This window comes from Myotis daubentonii, chromosome 3 (assembly GCF_963259705.1).
Source record: "Myotis daubentonii chromosome 3, mMyoDau2.1, whole genome shotgun sequence".
NCBI classification, from domain to species: Eukaryota; Metazoa; Chordata; class Mammalia; order Chiroptera; family Vespertilionidae; genus Myotis; species Myotis daubentonii.
Window position 1 is genome coordinate 10,089,750 of NC_081842.1, and position 20,067 is coordinate 10,109,816.

General features: G+C 39.1%; 1 protein-coding gene across 12 annotated transcripts in view; it reads left to right on the forward strand.

The window, feature by feature from the left end:
* DIP2A (disco interacting protein 2 homolog A) overlaps positions 1-20,067 on the forward strand; it is an 84,946-nt gene that overhangs the window by 26,417 nt on the left and 38,462 nt on the right. For 10 of the 12 annotated variants that reach the window (XR_009451779.1, XM_059686765.1, XM_059686764.1 and 7 more), the window contains 4 exons: positions 6,130-6,261; positions 10,152-10,271; positions 11,451-11,648; positions 16,282-16,373. Coding sequence is in view for 11 of the 12 variants with exons in the window: in XM_059686765.1 (XP_059542748.1) it covers positions 6,130-6,261; positions 10,152-10,271; positions 11,451-11,648; positions 16,282-16,373 (542 nt within the window). In the remaining variant the exon portion in view is untranslated. The remainder of the gene's footprint in view (positions 1-6,129; positions 6,262-10,151; positions 10,272-11,450; positions 11,649-16,281; positions 16,374-20,067) is intronic. The other 2 variants (XM_059686763.1, XM_059686766.1) reach the window with 2 other exon arrangements.

A 20,067-nucleotide genomic window follows, 5' to 3' on the forward strand; every position in this document is an offset into this window, starting at 1 on the left:
ACTGTGACCTGTGGGCCTTCCGAGAGAAGTGTGTGGTATTTCTTGATGTGTGCCTCCTCCTGCTCTGGAGGGTGGGCTGGCACAGGTGGCAGGTGCAGGGTGGACGGTCAGTTAGATGTGACTGTGGTTGCCCCTGATGGTCACCCTTGGCCTGCAACCTAGACATTGTCACCGCTTTTGCTCTTTACTTGTGTGCATACCTGGGGTGGTCCAGATTAAACAACCCCTGTGCTTAGGAGGTCCAGGTTAAATAACCCCTCAACCTGAAGAGGGATGTCAGTCAAAGCTAAGTCATAAAGATCCATAGAACTTTTCCAAATCATCCAGTCTTTTTATTTTATTTTTTATAAATATATATTTTTTTATTGTTTAAGGTATTACATATGTGTCTTTATCCCCACATTACCCCCTATCCCCCTGCTCATGCCCCCACCCCCCTGTTATCCGTGTCCATTGGTTAGGCCTATATGTTTGCGTATAAGTCCTTGTAACCCCTCTGTTTTGTAGATGTGGAGGGGGGACAGAAAGTTAGGTTGATAACTGACCTGAGATTGCACAGCTGGCTTAGTGTTGAAGCCAGGCTGACAGTTTTCTTTTTTTTTTAAATGAATCTTTATTTTTCAGATTATCACAGTTGTTCTTTCCCCCCCTCCCCCGTACCTCCCCTCCACCCAGTTCCCACCCCACCCTCTGCCCTGACCCCCCCCCCCCACTCTGTCCTCATCCATAGGTGTACGATTTTTGTCCAGTCTCTTCCCACACCCCCCACACCCCTTTCCCCCCGAAGAATTGTCAGTCCACTCCCTTTCTATGACCCTGATTCTATTATATTCACCACTTTACTCTGTTCATCAGATTTTTTATTCACTTGATTTTTAGATTCACTTGTTGATAGATATGTATTTGTTGTTCATAATTTGTATCTTTACCTTTCTCTTCTTCCTCTTCTTAAAGAATACCTTTCAGCATTTCATATAATACTGGTTTGGCGGTGATGAACTCCTTTAGCTTTTTCTTATCAGTGAAGCTCTTTATCTGACCTTCAATTCTGAATGATAGCTTTGCTGGATAAAGTAATCTTGGTTGTAGGTTCTTGGTATTCATCACTTTGAATATTTCTTGCCACTCCCTTCTGGCCTGCATAGTTTCTGTTGAGAAATCAGCTGACAATCTTATGGGTACTCCCTTGTAGGTAACTAACTGTTTTTCTCTTGCTGCTTTTAAGATTCTCTCTTTGTCTTTTGCCCTTGGCATTTTAATTATGATGTGTCTTGGTGTGGTCCTCTTTGGATTCCTTTTGTTTGGGGTTCTCTGCGCTTCCTGGACTTGTAAACTTGTAAGTCTATTACTTTCACCAGGTAGGGGAAGTTTTCTGTCATTATTTCTTCAAATAGGTTTTCAATATCTTGCTCTCTCTCTTCTTCTGGCACCCCTATAATTCGGATATTGGTACGCTTGAAGTTGTCCCAGAGGCTCCTTGCGCTATCTTCATATTTTTGTATTCTTTTTTCCTTTTGCTTTTCCGGTTGGGTGTTTTTTGCTTCTTCATATTTCAAATCTTTGACTTGATTCTTGGGATCCTCTTGTCTGCTGTTGGATCTCTGTATATTATTCTTTATTTCAGTCAGTGTATGCTTAATTTCTAGTTGGTCTTTATTCATATCCTTGAGGGTCTCACTAAATTTATCGGCGGTTTCTAGAAAATTCTTGAAAAACCTTATAACTGTGGTTTTGAACTCTATATCTAGTAGTTTGCTTTCCTCCATCTCTGTCATTTGTGATCTGTTTCTTTGTCTCCGCATTTTGGCTGCTTCCCTGTGTTGGTAGAGTGGCTTTGTGTGCTAGGTGTCTTATAGGGCCCAGTGGCTCAGCCTCCCCAATTACCTGAGGTGGACACTCTTGGTGCACTCCTTTTGTGGGCTGTGTGCACAGTCTTGTTGTAGTTAAGCCTTGATTGTTGTAGGTATCATTGGGAGGAATTGACCTCCCGGCCAATTGTCTGTGAGAATCAGCTATGTCTGCAGTGGGAGAGCTTCTGTGCTGGAGACACCCTTATGGGGCAAGACTTGCTTCAGTGGGGCTTTGGTGCTCACTGAGTCTGCCCCCTGAGTGTGTACCTTATGGATCTGAGGAGTTGTAATCTGGATGGTCCCAATCTGACCACTGGGTACACGGGCTCTTGGATCTCTAAGGAGGTGCTAATTTAGCCTCTGCCTGAGGCTACCCAGAAGGAGCTATGGAGAGATCTGCAGATTCCTCTTCCTTGTTTGGGGTTTGGAGGTGCCCAGATGAGGCCCAGCTGTGAAGCAATGCAAGCTGCTGTGGGGCCTTGAGCCTTCTTTTGGATGTTCTGGGTCTCTCTGACCCAGGTGCAGTTTGTTAGGCAATTTTATTTTATTTTTTAAATATATTTTATTGTTTTTTTACAGAGAGGAAGGGAGAGGGATAGAGAGTTAGAAACATCTATGAGTGAGAAACCTCGATCAGCTGCCTCTTGCACACCCCCTACTGGGGATGTGCCCACAACCAAGGTACGTGCCCTTGACTGGAATCAAACCCGGGACCCTTTGGTCCGCAGTCCGACGCTCTATCACTGAGCCAAACCAGTCAGGGCTGTTAGGCAATTTTAGATTGCAAAGGGCCAGCCCATTCATATGCAAAAGCCTCTGCTTGCAACTTGGGTGGGGCGGAGCTAACAGCTATGGCTAATCCTCAGTCCTGCCCTAATTGGCCCCCGGGTCTCAGTGTCCCGATAATCGCTGTAAGCACCTCTGAGAGATAGCCGCCCTCGAGTTCTGACCGATGCCAGACAGTCCAGTTTCTCCCTGTATAAGTCTGGGTCCCCAGAGACTCGCCCGGAACTGGAGTTCAGAGCGGGAGCATGTCTCCCTCCCGATTGAAAAAGATACCGGCATCCGTTGCCAGCCCTTTCCCCATGCGCCTCTGTACCTCTGCACTTTACTTCTGCACCTCCTCTGAGTCTCAGTGTGCTTTTCTCTCTCCTTCTAGTTGTAGAATTTCCACTCAGCCAGCCTTCCTGTGGTTCTGGATGATGTCTGTTTTGTCTTTTAGTTGTAGTTCTGAAGTGGTTGTGCGAGGCAGCAATTTCAGGTGTTTACCTATGCCGCCATCTTGGTTTTTCCACGCTGACAGTTTTCTTGATTCCTTTTTATTTTCTTTGCTGTTAGATACTGTTCTGCTAACACTGAAATGGTGCACCTATGACAGGCTGGTATTTTCAGTGGGGTCATAGCGGACAGGCTCTGGGCTCAGGTGCTGAACTTCTTCATGTAAAAACTTGGCCATTTGAGTGGATTGAGAATAAATGGTTGGCTGGACTGGGAGTAAGCAGCCGACAGCTTTAGTATCACCATCCTCTGTGGGCACAGCACTGAATCTCTTCATTTTAAAATTTGTTGCATCAGTGCCTGAAGCACGTTTCTGTTGAGCATGTCTCTTCTATTGTGATGTGAGTCTTAGATGAGAACTCACATGCCACACTGTGCTTCCAGTACACAGAGACCACTGGCTGGCAGGGCAGCATGTTTCAGGCAAAAAGATGCCTTTGACAAACAGCCCGCCCAGATTGTTTTGGTAGCTTTCCTGGGTGTCCTACCAATGGCCACTGGTTACTGCCCACCTTTCCTCAAGGAGATTGACAGTGGATAGCTTGAAAAATAGCTTTTGCACTGATGTATTAATAAATTGCCCACAGGTCAGAATGTTTAGCCAGACAGCCTTCAACTTTTCAGTTGTGGGTCTTTTAACAAAGCATTCGGCTGTAAGTGTGTTTGAGTGAGGTGTTTTCATTCTCAGAGAGGCTCTGATTGTGAAGATTCATGAGGTGGATTCATCACCTCTCAATGAGGACTCCTGGCCTCTGCTAGTGTGGCTGAACCTGTATGTCTCCCACCCCCCTTGCTTGACTTTGCATCCACACTGTGATTAATTCTAGTAATTTCTAAAATTTTTAACTTAGGTTTTGTTTGATACCATACTGTGATTATAGCCTTCATATGCTATATGTTTACTGGATGTAGTTGCTTGAATTTCTGAATGTGAAAATACTCAATTTCTCTCTCTCAATTATAAAAATCATCCTTTGTTTTAGTGTCCAACACTAAATTGAGTTCTTCAGTTTAGGTTAAGGAAAGAAATACAGAAAGAACAAGAATATTTAGGTAAAAAAATTGAGGTAGCATATATTAGGTAAAGATAATTTTAAAAATATATTATTTTCAGTATTAGATTAAGGAAATCAAATACATAAAACATTTGGACACAAATATAAATACATATATTTAAAAGTAGTACTTTTAGTTATAGTAGTTAATTTTATTTTTAATGTAGTTTGCTTACTTTTATGCAACTATTTTACTTATTTAATGATGATTCTTTTTAAAAAAATATATATTTTATTGATTTTTTTACAGAGAGAAAGGGAGAGGAATAGAGAGTTAGAAACATCCATGAGAGAGAAACATCCATCAGCTGCCTCCTGCACATCCCCCACTGGGGATGTGCCCGCAACCAAGGTACATGCCCCCGACTGGAATCGAACCTGGGACTCTTCAGTCCACAGGCCGACGCTCTAGCCTCTGAGCCAAACTGGTTAGGGCAATGATGATTCTTTATTCTTGAAAGTATTACATTTGTCCTCCCCCCCCCCCCCCATTGACCCTCTCCAGCCCATCCCTGTCCTATGCAATTATTTTAAAAACTACTTTTAGTTAAGATTATCATTTATACCTTTTTCATGAATACTGTTAAAATCATTTATTCTTTTTGTTAGATTTAGAAAGATGGGAGATTTATTTTTAAACTGAAAGAACTTTATGATAGGCATACTTTAAATGGCTGATTTCATAAACATCAAGCTTTTTCATTGGTTATGAAAGCTCTATAATTAAAGTTAGATTTTTCTCTCCAGCCAGTGTCGCTCAGTGGTTGAGTGTCCACCCATGAACCAGGAGGTTACGGTTTGATTCCCGTTCAGGGTACATAGGCTCAATCCCCAGTGGGGGGCATGCAGGAGGCAACTGATCAATGATTCTCTCTCATCATTGATGTTTCTATCTTTCCCTCTCCCCTCTTCTCTGAAATCAATAAAAACAAATTAAGAAAAAACAAATTTAGATTTTTCCAAATGCTATTTTCTGCTGTGTAAATAGTTTGTGTTTTCCTTCCATATAATTTCATATTTCTACATATTTTAAAAATTTCTTTCTAGGTTATGAAATGATAGCTAGATTGTCAGAATTTAAAATTTAAAATATTAGTGTGCCATCTGTGATGGCAGGAGCATTCATTAGAAGATTAAACAGATTATAGGTCACCACTGACATAGCTAATATCGATCTCACAAGTGGACAAGTACTTGCTCTAGTGTTATGGGAGGGCACAATTTCTGGTAGTTGTGCAGACATGGTGCCTTTCGTAGTGGGAGACTCAACTGTAACGATAATGTGATAGCAACTTACAGTCAGCCAGCATTCCGAACAGAACAGATCGATGTCCCTGCCATACAATGAAAATTCAACACAAAAATGTACATTCAGACAGTGGAAGGGAGTGACTTTAAAAATTTTCTGTGTGTAACTAAATTGTCTTTAAAGAAATACGTTGTAGTCTCTTAACAGTGAGATGTGTTGAACTGGCCATAATGGTAGTTTTTATCTTTGTAGGTTTATTCTTTGAAGCCTGCAAAGTCTTATGTCTTTGGAACATCCAACATACTCTTTGGGGGTGTGTGGGTTAGTCTATTTTTTTCATAATATAATAAAGAATGGTCTAATAACAATTGATTTAAAATGTGTTTCTGCTTCATCAAGGGAAATTTCTGAGTAAAACATCATATGGAAGGCGAGTCCACTCGTGCCTGTGTCTGTGCTATGGTCGGTGGTTCTAGTCTGGATCCCTCATGCACACAGGTCTACATACCATGTCTGGGAACTGAGAGTTCACAAGGTCCCTGAGTGCCTTGGTCAATGAGAAAAACAAAATTAATTGGAATACCATGCTCCTTGCTTAGAGCTCAGCTAGAGAAGCTTTACTCAAATGGGGTTTAAACAGCAACTTACTGGTCTTTTGAATTAACAATACTTTTGTTTTGGATTTGTTTTTCAAAAGCAGATCTGCACTCTGCCCCTCCTGATGTCACCACTGGCCTTGTGGAGTACTCGCATTGTGAGCGTCCACAGCCAGCCTCTGTGAGAGGCGTCCCTCGGGGGTGCAGTGGACGCCTCCTGGACACATCAGGTGGTGAGCATGTCTTTCTTTCTCCTTTTGACGCGTCTGAGTACAGGTTCTTTTCAGGTACTGAGCATCCCTTCATGTACTTGCTATAGCAAACCTGAGCCAGTCAGTAGTTATAAACCTTCAGTGCAGTAAACTGAGAACAGTGTGTGCAGTGCATGTTATCACAGAAAGCACCATGTGCAGAAATGATCAGAAATATCTGTATGATTGGTCCAGTGGACAAGGAGAGTAGGGAGGAGAAAACCTCCAAATTTTAGTTGAGTGCAAAAGGAGTTTGGATCTATAGTATTGTAGGAAAATGAGAAGCATGGAAAGCTCTTATTTCAACACAGTGTGTTCAGCAGATCAAGTCTTAGTGTGAGTGTACCCGCCTGCAACATGGCAGTGTCTTCATACACTGTTCTCAGCAACCTGTGAAATGGGCACAGCAGCACGCACGGTTCCTGATGTGCAGGCCCAGTGCTGTCAGTGCAATTTCAGGGTCCTGCTTAACAGGTTTAATGTCTTTTATCAAAGTCATGTGAAATTTTCTTTCCAGTGTGCTGGATTTGAATTGCAGAGAACTCCAGGGGCTCTCAGATCTAAGCCTTGATCGTGTATTTTGATCCTTTTAAGCAATAGGACAAATTGTGTTGAAGTCTTTTAGTTTCTTGTTCAAATGCAAAAGGAAAATACCAAGTCAACATGAAGCAGGCTTTCCATTGGTTCGATAGATTTTTGATTTATTATTCTTTATATTTTTTTTAAAAAATAAGGGCTTAGCTGAGGTAAAATTGACATATCCATTTCACATATTTAAAATGTGAGATTTTATAAGTTTTAAGATATGTGTACAACCCTGAAACCATCCATACAATCAAGACACTGAGCATATCCAGCCCTCATAAAAGTTTTCTTTGTCAGACCTCCTGCCACCCTTTTTTGGCTTCCCCTTAGGCAACCACTGATTTACTTCCTGGCACTGTTGTTAGTTTGCATTTTCTAGCATTTTATGTAAATAGAATCATACAGTATTTACTCTTTAGTGTCTGGACTCTTCTGTTCTACATACTTATTTTAAGATTCATGGTCTTGCATGTATCAATAGTTCATTCCTTTTATTGAGGAGTAGATTTTGTTCTATGGATGCACAGTTTGGATAAACAGTTTATCTATTTACCTATCAATATATATTATGATTGTTTCCAGTTTTTGGCTATTCCAAATAGAGCTTCTATGAATATTTTTATGCAGGTCTTTGTGTGGGTGTGTACTTTCATTTCTTTTGGGTCAATACCCAGGAGTGGAATGGCTGGATCATGTAGTACAGTGATTCCCAAAGTGGGTGCTACCGCCCCCTGGTGGGCGCTGCGGCGATCCAGGGGGGCGGTGACGGCCACAGGTGCATTTGTTTTAACTTTTTTTGTATTACCTTTCTATTCTGAGTTCAATAAATAGTTTCATAATTTAAAACTTCAATGTTTCTAATTTACACCTTTACTATATTTTACGAAAAAGGTAGAAACATTAATACATATATCTTTCTGTTTAATTGCTATTAAAATTTTAAAAAAATTAATTTCCAGGGGGCACTGAGTAATATTTTTTCTGGAAAGGGGGCGGTAGGCCAAATAAGTTTGGGAACCACTGATGTAGTAGGTCTGTGTTTAACTTTTTTTTTAATTAAAAAAATATGTTTTCATTGATTTTTAAAGAGAGAGGTCCAGTTGTTTCAGCGTCATTTATAAATACTATTCTGTTCCCACCAAGTTTCTTTGGCATTTTTAAAAAATATATATTTTTATTGATTTCAGAGAGGGAGGGGGAGGGAGAGGGAGAGATCAAAACATCAGTGATGAGAGAGAATCATTGATCAGCTGCTTCCTGCACACCCCCTACTGGGGATCGAGCCCACAACCCGGGCATGTGCCCTTTACTGGAATCGAACCTGGGACCCTTCAGTCCGCAGGCTGACGCTCTATTCATTGAGCCAAACCAGCTAGGGCATCTTTGGCATTTTTAATGAAAATCAGTAGACCATATATTAGAGGAATCTATTTTTGGGACCTCTATGCTATTCAATTGCTATATTTGTCCATCCTTATATAAATAGCAACTCGTCATGATTACTGTAGTTTTATAATCTTGAAGTTGTGTAGTTTGTCCTCAACTCTACTTTTCAACTTAAAATTTGCATTGACTAGCCTGGCTGTGGTGGCTCAGTGGATTGAGCGTTGTCCCATAGACCAAGAGGTCCTGGGTTTGATTCCCAGTCAGGGCACATGCCTGGGTTGCGGGCTCAATCCCCAGTAGGGGATGTGCAGGAGGCAGCCAATCAGTGAGTCTCTCTCACTATTGATGTTTCTCTCTCCCCCTTTCCATTCCTCTCTGAAATCAATAAAAATATTTAAAAAATAATTTGCTTTGACTATTCCAGCTTCTTTGCATTGTAATATATATTTTTAAATGTTTGTTAATTTTTACCAGAATTCCTGCCAGATTTTGATTGGTATTTCATTGACTCTCTAGATCAATTTGAAAAGACTTGGCATCTTCAGTTGATAAATATAGTATATTTTTCCATTTGTTTAGCTCTTACAAAAATATAATATTATATGTTCTTAGTTGATAAATATAGTATATTTGTCCACTTATTTAGCTCTTATAAAAATATAATATTATATGCTTCAGTTGATATAGTGTATTTTTCCATTTATTTAGCTCTTATACAAATTTTAACACTATTTTTTAGCTTTCAATGCAGTTATTGCACATATTTTGTTAAAATTATCCCAAAATATGTTCTATTTTTTATGCTATCGTAAATGGTATTTAAATATTTTTCTAATTGCTTGTTGCCCCACACTGGGGATCGAGCCTGAAACCCAGGCATGTGCCCTGACTGGAAATCAAACGTGACCTCCTGGTTCATAGGTTGACGCTCAACCACTGAGATACCCTGGCCGGGCTAGAACAGCATTTCTTAATATTTATTGAGGACATGAAAGAGCTTTAGTTTAAGTGGTTTATAGCTCTTGATATTTACCATATTAGAAATTAAAACTAAAGGTTTAAAAAATATTTATTCATTTAAAAAATAATAAACTCTATAGCTTAACATAAATAGCTCATATTTATGAAAAACATTTGTAAAACGAAAATTTAGGGGGAAGAATAGACTTTTTCTCCATTGTTGCCAGTTGGTCTCATGGCTGGCATAACAGTAATACCTGGTTCTGTATCTTATCCCCATTCAGTCTGTTGTGCTATGACATAATGTGTGGTCTCTGGGAACTCCACTGTGCTCTTGTGAGAGGAGGAGAGTGAAAGGGAAATGGTATCTTAATATGACTAGGGAAGGACAGTTGGCCCATGAACAGTGGCTGGTGCTGCATAGTCGAAAATCAGCGTATAACTTGACTTTCTAAAAACTAGTTATCCCTCGGTATCTATAGGGGGTTGGTTCCAGGACCTTCCACAGATACCAAAATCTGCAATACTCAAAATCCCCATATAAAGTGGCATAGATCAATGCATATGGTCAGCCCTTTGCATCCACAGACAAAAATAGTGCAGGTATTTATTTTTAAAAATCTGCATATAAGTGGACTCGTGCAGTTCAAACCTGTGTTGTTCAAGGCTCAATTGTAGTTTGACCTCATGAACCTTCTGAAAAGGTTTCAGGCACCCCCAGGGGCCCCTGGACCACTTTGAAAACCACTAGCTTAGAATAAGTTCTAGTTTCTAAAAGGCATTCAGTAAGTATTTGTTAATGAATTAATCAATTCCAAAATGGCTGCCTGATGGGGCCAGCGCTTTTTATTCATGTAGTTGGTCACTGGACCTCATTTCCATGTCCTGTTCCCCAGAGGCTATGGCCTGTTCTAACCTCAGTGTTCCTCTTCCCATGGCAGGTGTCCCTGTGAACAGCAGAGTGTCCTCCAAAATCCAGCAGCTTCTGAATACCCTGAAGAGGCCGAAGCGTCCTCCACTGAAGGAGTTCTTCGTGGATGATATGGAGGAGCTGTTGGAAGGTGAGCATCCTCAGACTTGGGCTCACTTGTGTAAACTGGGTGACCATTACATCTGGAGACGCAGGCAGATGTACATCCTACATGGGTTATTACTGTGACGTTATGACACAATGAAGTGATATTCTCTCTGTTGGCAGCCCCTGTAGTCACCATGTGTGATGGTGAATTAGGTATCACATGTGACTGCTAGCTTTATTTGAACAGGTGGAAAATTCATTGCTTATAGTTAAGACACTTACCATTTCCTTATGCCTCTGATCCTCTGGTTAGTATTTTATAAGAATACTTCTAAGGTTTCATTTTACTTACATTATTCAAATTTTTATTTAAACTTTAAATCTAGAATACTCCTCTTCCCAAGGTTTTAAAGTATTATATCTTCAGTATAGTTTTGGCTCCTTTTCAGAATTTTAGCCTCTTACTTGAGATATATATTTAGAAGAAAGAATATAGATTAATTTTTTTTTAAATTACCAAGAAATAGAAGTGTAGACTTCTAGATAAGGAACAGGAATAAAGCCCAGTACAAGATGCAAGCATATGAATGTGTTAGAGCCACCAGGACACATGGCCAGCCCCTTAGCTTCTGTGAAGTGTCACTGCCCCACGGAGGACCAGCTCTGGGTGTTTCCGTCCTACTTGAGGATTAGATACTGCTTTTAGGGCATTGTTTCCCCTTTTAATTAGATAATGTCTTTCAAATTCAGAATTCAATCGTATGAATGCTTTTGAGAGCAGTCTTTCTTACACTAGGGCAAATTTTGGTTACATATCCACTGAAAATATAATAAACTTTATTTTTTCTAAAACATGGTGATAGTTGTTTTGAATACCCAAAGCAAACTGGTGATTCTGCTCACTTTTATCTTTTATAAGCAGGGACTAATGCCTGTTTCTCAGGTGTCGTCAGGGTTGTCCCTGTGGCAACCTGGCCATCACTGCTGCCACCCTGGGGAATTGTCATGTGGGGTTAAGGTTACCAGGCTCCATCATTATTCATGATTCAATCTCCATCTGTCTTTGGTCAGTTGGTCTATGACTATTATAATGATAAGGAAATCTAACCTCTTTATAATTGGTATTTTAGAAAAACAATATTATAAAATATAAATGCTTAAAAATACAATGTGTGCATGATACTATGAAATGTTGATTTTAAAATTTCAATTTTGCTTATAGTTCAGCAACCAGATCCAAATCAGCCAAAGCCTGAGGGAAGCCAGATGGTAGTGCTGAAAGGGGAACCTCTGTCCTTGGGGACACCCTGGCCACCGTCACTGCTGGCTGCCTTGCAGCGGTGGGGCACAATGCAGCCCAAAGCCCCCTGTCTGACCGCCTTGGACACAACTGGGAAGGCCGTCTACACCCTCACCTATGGCAAGTGTCAACAGAAGGCAATTGGCTGTGGTTTAGCTGTAAAATAATACATGTGTCACAATAAAGCGATATTCTCTCTTTATACAAACAACATAGACATACACTTGATGAACATGATAGAACAAATTCCTGAGAAACTAACACAACTATTTAACAAATAGAACATCGCCTCACTCCAGGTGGCCATCTCAGACACTGCCTCCTCCCACCAGAGGGGACCACTTACTGACTGATGGTGCCCGGCCACTGCTTTGGCTTCAAGTGTTCACATCTATATATGCATTTCTGAACAATGGAGTTTAGTTCTGTCTAATTTTGAACTTTGTTTAAATGGAATCGTACAGTATGTATTTTTTGTGTCCGGCATCTTTTGGTTTCATACTGTGTTTTTATGTAACAGATCATAAGCACATAACCTGATGCACAGAGTAAATGCACTCAGCACACAGCTGAGAAGCATTTCCAGGTTCTCCTCCAGCATTCACGTCCTCCCACACTTTAAAGGCAAACTGTTGTGCTGACTGCTAACACCTCTGGCTCTACTTGCCTTTGAGTTTTCTATAGATGGGATTACATGAAAGGTGTTCTGGGTCTGCACTCTTTTGCTCAGCATTGTTTGTGAGACTCATTTATGATGGGTGTGAAGTGTAGTAGTTTATTCTGATCCATGGATATGATTTTATTCTGTGAACATGCACTCTGCAGTAGATGGACATTTGGTTTGTTTCCACTTTCGGGCTATCGTGTATAGTGCTGCTATGAACATTCTCCTGTGGGTCTGCTGGTGAACATGTGGAGGTCGGAGCTTGTGCTGGTGTAAATGCAGAGAGCAGTGTCTAGCTTTAGATCATTCTGCCAGACAGTTTTCCAAGTGGTAGTGGCAGTCTTCATTCTCACCAGCAATGTGTGCAGTCCCAGGTGCTCCACATCCTCGCCAACCCTTGACATTGTCTGTTTATTTCATTTTAGCCTTTCTTGTGTGTTATAGTTTTAAGAAATGCTAATTGCATTTCCCTGATGACTAATAATGCTTTCATATGCTTGCTGGCTGTTTGATTATTCTCTTTTATGAACTATCCAAATCTTTGTCTCATTTTTCTGTTTAATTGCTAATGTTTTCTTTATATTTACAGATACACGTCTTTTCAGATATATGTTTTGCATATATCTTCTTCCACTCTTTGTATTGCCTTTTAACACTTTTATTTATAGCTTTAGATAAATGAGAAGTATTAACCTAATTTACCTATTTTTTTCTTTACTATAGTGCTTTTTTTTTGTCCTTTATAGGACGTTTTTGCCAAACCTAAGGACACAAAAATATTTTTCTACTTTTACTTCTAAAAACTTGTTTTACTTTTTACATTTGGATGTTAAAATGCATCTGCAATTTAATTTATGAAATGGGAGCCATTTTATTTCCTTAGGAATATCTATGACCCATTATCATTTATTGGAAAGCTAGTTCTTCAGGTGTTGGGGTGGAAAGTGCACTTGTGGTTCTGTTTGCGGACTCTTTTCTGTTTAGTCAGTGTGCTGTCTGTCCACACCCCTTGAATCACTGTAGTATTATGAGTCTCAGTGTCTGGTGCAGAAGTCCATTAGCTCTGTGATTGTTCCTTAAGATTTCCTTGACTGCCCTTTGCATTCCAAGTAAACTTCAGAATTAGCCTGTCAGTTTCTGGAAAAATTCCTGCTGGGATAATGATTGCATTGCATTGAATCTGTAGTTCAATTTGAAGAAAATTGATTCATGAGTAGAATATTTCCTTCTTTTTTAAGTCCTTTAATTTCTTTCAGTAATGTTTTTTACTTTTCAGTACAGAAGTCTTGAGCATCTTTCATTATTTATTCTTATTATAATGGAATAATTAAAATTTTTCCTACTATTTTGTTGCTTGAATATAGAAATGCAATTGATTTTTTTAAGTGGTGACTTTGTACCTTGCTAAACTAACTATTATTTTCTTGTTTGTCCATATATCTTTTGGATATCTGGTGTTCAAAATCAGACCTCTGTGAAGAATAACAGTGTCATTATGGCCTTTCCAGCACTTAACCGCTTTTATTTCTTTTTCTTGCTGCTTCTGCACGAGCTAAAACCTCTAGTACAGAGTGGAACAGTGGGCATTCTCGCCTCATTCTCCATCTTAGGTCATGAAGTATGATGTTTGTCGAAGTTCTTTTTTTTTTTTTTTAATATGTTTTTATTGATTTTTAGAGAGCGAGGAAGGGAAAGGGAGATAGAAACATGGATGAGAGAAAAACATCGATCTGCTGCCTCCTGCAAGCCCCCAACTGGGGATCGAGCCCACAACCCAGGCATGTGCCCTGACCAGGAATCAAACCAGTGCCCTCATGGTACATGGGTTGATGCTCAATCACTGAACCACACTGGCCAAGCTTTTTTTTTTTATGGTAGAAATTCTTTGTCAGATTAAGGAAATCCTATTTCTAAGAGTTTACTAAAAAATTTTTATCATGGATTGACATTGAATTTTTTTTTTGGAGGGGGGCAGTGTCATCAATATATGCCTTTATTTTTCTTAACCTACATTTTTTTATAAATCTTTATTGTTGAAAATATTACATATGTCCCTTTTTCCCCCTCCATTGTCCTTTCTCCCCTCCCCCCATGACATTGAATTTTATCAAGTGCTTTTTCTTCTCTGTCAAGATAGTCATGGTTTTCCTCCCCTCCCCCATTAATTTGATGAATTACTTTAATTTTCAAATGTTAACAATATTTGTATTCCTAGAATAAATCCCACTTGGCTATGATACCTTATCTTTTTAGTAAATGTCTGGATTTGATTTGCCGCTGTTGTTAAGGATCCTTGCGTCTGTGTTCATTAGAGAGATTGGTTTGTAATTCTCTAAGAAAGGAACTTACTGTCCACTGGGAGGAACATGGTTTGCTAATGGCCTCCACCTGTTGAATTCAGCTTTCAGGTCTGGTTTATGCTGTGCTTGGGTAGCCCTAGGCACTGACTAAGCAAGGGCCTGGTTTCTGCTCAGCATGGGCTCCCCTTATGAGCAGTCTACTTTGGATCACCCTGCTGGGCCTGCAGACTTTGCCACAGTCAAGCTATCTCCTGCCTGATCTCACCATGTGCCTTTCCCTTCCCAAGTTTTACTCATGCCTGACTCTCTCTGCTTCTGAAGAACCCACTTTCACCCTTGCATTCTTCTTTTCTTGCACTTTATTTCTACCCATGGGACATTCCATGATTGTCTCTGAAGTCAGTAGTCATACTCTATTTTTCCTTTGTCACATGGTCCCCTTCCTGCTGTCCTGAATTTCCCACCGTAATTTCTCTTTTTCGGCCTGTAAGTTCCCCGTGTATGTATTCATTTTACTGTGGATTTGCTGGTGAGAAAGTCTCAGTGCTTGTCTGACAACAGTTTATTTTATATTCATTTTTGATGGTGATCATTTATCTGTTTTCAGTATTCTGTAGATGTTGTACTGTCTTTGCATTTTTGGGATAAAACTAACTTGGTTATGAAGCATTGTTCTTTTTTATATTCTAGCTGGATTCAGTTTGGAAACCTTTATGGATTAGTTATTGACATCTTGAATTGACCATTTATATAGACAAAAGCAATAACAGTGTTTTGAGTTACATATTTTTTCTCATTTATTTCTCAGGTCCCACAATTCACTTATTTCACAATGTTGTACTTGAGTTTAATATTATTTGCAATGAAATTTGAGCATTTATTCAGAGGGCATGGCTGCTCAGACTGCATGGGGTTATGTCACAGGAATTTGAGAGGGACTGAATTAGGACTTTTTAGTATACTGCTTAGGGTAAACATTAAGGCTGCCTTGGATGTTGGGGATGGACTGAGATTCTTCTATCTTCCTACTGCATTATCAATCCCTGCCTCTGTCTACCTCCCCAGGTACCTTCAATCCTCTTTACTTTTCCTTAATCTCATCTTTTTCAAAGAAGCTCTTCTTTGCTGAGCATTCATAGGGCTGGTGCTGAATATAGAGATTGCGTGCCAGGAGAAGTGTGTTGGGCAGGAGCTCATAGGGTTAAGGGCTGGATCCTGGGGGTCCAGATGCACTACTCCAGCAGCTGGTGGCTCTCCCTGACTGTCTTATCTTGAGTGAAAAGCGGAGATGAAGATATGACCTACCTCATGAATTGTTGTAAAGGTTACATGGATTATAAGGGATGTAATTGAGACAAAGTTAATGACATGAAAATGCATTCACAATTCAATGTTGATTGAAAAAAGCAGGGTGGAGTATGATCTCATTTTTTGAAAGTTCCATATACACATATATATGTGTATGTATGTGCATATGTATGAGTATATATGTGTTACATATACACATATGTAACAAAGAATGCTGACCTTTTTCTGCTGACTTTTCTATATTCTAAATTTTCTATGATAAAATCCTATATTATTTTTATGTTAAGGAACATAAATTTGTAAGTGTTTTTGAGGAAAAAACTATGATGTTTTATTATAGCATTGTAGTTTCATTTGGAAACTACCTGAATTTTCAGAAATTGAATAATGGTACATTGTGGGGTATTCTGATTATTATATTAAAATGATAATTATTAGTTTCTTAAATTTGACATTGCTTAGTATTTTTATTTCATTTTAGGGAAACTTTGGAGTCGGAGTTTAAAACTAGCTTATACTCTTCTTAATAAACTGACTAGTAAGAATGAACCACTACTTAAACCTGGAGACAGAGTAAGTAACTAGAATGTAACTATTGGAGTGAGCAAAAACAGAGACTGTAAACATTTTTTGCGTTGAAATCAATGTTCTATCAGCTGGTTAGACTTACAGCGTTAATACAAGGGATTTAAAATCAGCATGGAAAAATATTAAATATGGAAAAAAATTTTGATGATGTAGATAAAATGATTATTCTTCTTTTTCTCATTGCCTACCCACTGATTCTTCAACTTCTTTTTTCTTTGACTTCAAATATGTTGATTTTAATAAAAATATTTATATCAGATATTAATAAATGTTAAATATTCAAAGCTTAAGTTTTATGAGGAAACAACCTTACTTTGAAATTCTGTGTGCTTTATATTCTTCCTATTCCATGTGGCAAGGCCACCATCCTCTCTTCTTTTTGTTTTTGTTTTTTAGGAAACAATTTTATTTAATTTTTTGTTCATTCAAAAAATATTTATTGACCAACCAATATGCTCTAAACACTGGAAATAGGAGGGTCATTGTAGGTGTGGTTCCTGGACCACCATCCCCTCTTAACCTGTCAGCCCTAATAGCATGCAAAGGAGGCTAGAGGCTTAGATCTTTGTCCTAAACTGTCCCAAGTAGTTGGCAGTGCCATATGAGGCTATTTAAATTAACCAAAATTAAATAAGATAAAAAATTTAGGTCCCTAGTCACACAAGCCACATATTAAGGGCTCAGTAGGCTACCATATTTGATAGCTCGAAATAGAACATTTTCATTATTGTAGAAAATTCTATTAGACAGCATTGTTCTTGGCAAACTGAACCAGACTTGAGGAACCTGGATGTACCAGAAGGTCCAGGAGAGAAAACAGGAGAACATGGTGAAAATCAACAAACTTAGCAGTGTAAACTAGTGAAAAAGGTTGCCCAGGGTCAGAAATGAAACTGTAAGTTGACAAGCTGTCATAGAGTTTCAGGCAACTCTTTGAGTGCCTCATTTTTTAATTGAAAAACTAGAAGCCAAGGACATTTAAGGAAGGAAACTTTAATGTGGAAGAAGATAACCAAAGGGCAAAAAGATGAAAGGAAAAGGAAAGGAGGAAGAAGAAACAAATGAACTTGGAGGAAAGCTAGATACAGAAAACAAATTTTCAGAAAATTAGTATTAAAATTCCTAGAGTCTATGATGAAGAAAAATAAATAAAAGAACAAGAGATGGATGGGAGGAAGGAAAAATAGTGCAAAAATTAGAATTGATCAAGAAGGCCCAACATCTGATAGCGGTTCAGAAAGAGGAAAGAGAAAGAATACAAAATTTTCAGTGATAATAATTTAAAATGATGTTCTGGAGTTGGAGAGCATTTGCTTTAAAGTGAAGACTGCAGTGAACACAGTAGCTCCACAAATGCACATGAGCACAAAAGCATGTTACTGCTCAAGACCAGGGTGCAGAGCCTAAGGGGAAAGTAGGATGTATACAGGGGGTCAGCAGTCAAATTGGGGGAGACCAGTGTGACCCTTCAGAAGTTCAGAGGGAATCTGATTTTAACCTACAGTTCTATTCTTAGTTATTCAACAAATGTGAAGATATGTAACCATTTTCAGACACACAGGACTCAAAAAAAATTGACTCCCAAGCACTCTTTCTTGGGAGGTTCCTAAAGGATGAGTGCTTCAGTGGAATGAGTGAGTGGGGCCCAAACCTGAGAGCCACAAGGCAGTCCCCCAGGAGCAGCCTAGCAGGAGTAGGACACATGGCCCAGGGTGCGGGTGGGGCTGGTCCACAGCTGGTAAAACTTATGAGTTCACCTGCCTGGTTGGCTATTTGGAGAATACTATTGATAGATATTTACACATGCGGTGGGATATTTTCGAGCAGATTGGCTAATGGATATGTAGAGAGCAGAACCAGTATGAATGCTGGTAGCTGTCACCATCAGAAAGAAAGGAGATGTGTACCTGATTGTGAAAGTGCAACAGTACGAGAATGATACTTCAATGTGTTGTGCTTTAGAGTGAGTCTGAAAGAATCCCTGATTTATAATGAACCTAAGAATCAGTAATTTATTTTTCTTGAAGAAAATTCCTGCAAGGACAAAGACTTACAGATACTGCCTTGACTTGCTAGAGAATCCACATAATTATAAAAAGGTTGACAACATCACAGTGAGTTAATTATCAGAGATGGGTGGCAAATTCATCCTCCTGTGTTAATATACTTTTAAAAGTGAACAAACACAACTCTTTTGTAACAGATTCTCTAAAAACATGTTTTCTATACCAAACATGTAGTCACAAGGCTATAATTCACAGTTCTGGAACAGTCTCTATTAACATCAACTTTAGAAGGAGAGCTTTTCAACAAACTAACTTGTTAGAAACTTGATTAAGCTTACAGAATAAATATAGGTACAGTTCGAATTTTGCCTTACAAAGAGGAGAATTATTCATTAGTTATCCATTGTTCCGTGTTCAGAGGCCTGTGTTAAAAGTCTGCTCAAATAATATTCTGACTCATCACTATGGTTTTAAGCACACTTATTACACTACTTGGGGTTTAAAAAAAATCTTATTCCAGCCTGACTGATGTGGCTCAGTGATTGAGCGTTGACCTATTCCAGGAGATCGCAGTTCAATTCCCGGTCAGGGCATATGCCCAGGTTGCGGGTTCAATCCCCAGTGTGGGGCATGCAGGAGGCAGCCAATCAATGATTCTCTCTCATCACTGATGTTTCTATCTCTCTCTCCCTCTCCCTTCCTCTTTGAAATCAATAAAAATATATTTTAAAAAATACTTTTTCCATAAATAGCTTTTCATGTAACCAGATTATTATAAGAAATGGAAATTGAGGTGATGGAAGAAGAAAAGGGGGGAGAGGAGAGCTAAATATTCATCTACAACAACAGGAAATAAAATTAGTACCTGAATATTTTCAAAAGATAAAACTGTAAGCAAAATATTTGAAAATATGAGAGTAAATAGCAAAAGGAAGATGTAAAATATTTAAAAAGTGGTTGCCTTAGGGAGTGGGGAAGTGTGGAGCATGGGGTGGTATTGTTTTTCATTAGTACTTTTTTGGTTCATTTTAAATTCTGTGTTTTAAAAATTTGACAAAAATAAAGATGTAAGATAGATAAAATAGAATTATAAAATATAAACAGTAGCAGCATGCTAACCAGGTGGGAAGAGGGACTCGGCGGAAGCAGCTGTAGGGATCTCAACTGAGGATTTTGTACCCACCATCCTTCCCTGTGAATATACTTAAGTCTTGAGTGGAGATCTGTTCAATTAAAACTTTGGCGTTAGGATTTCTTCTTTTGGAAGATATTTTAGATATAATATGATCTCTTGTTTACTTTTCGTGTTGATAGAGGTGATTTTCACCTGGGCTAATTGATGGTGGGTGATGGTCCATCCCTGAGTTGCTGCCGCCCAGATGAACTGTCTTTAAATCCAGAAATTTAAAGTTATTTTGTTGTATGGGGAGTAGAGACCTCAACCTAAAAACTATTTATTAAAAGTTACATGATTGAGCCCTAGCCAATTTGGCTCAGTGGATAGAGCTTCGGCCTGCGGACTGAAGGGTCCCAGGTTCGATTCCGGTCAAGGGCATGTTCCTTGATTGCGGTCACATCCCCAGTAGGGAGTGTGCAGGAAGCAGCTGATCGATGTTTCTCTCTCATCGATGTTTCTAATTCTCTATCCTTCTCCCTTCCTTTCTGTAAAAAAT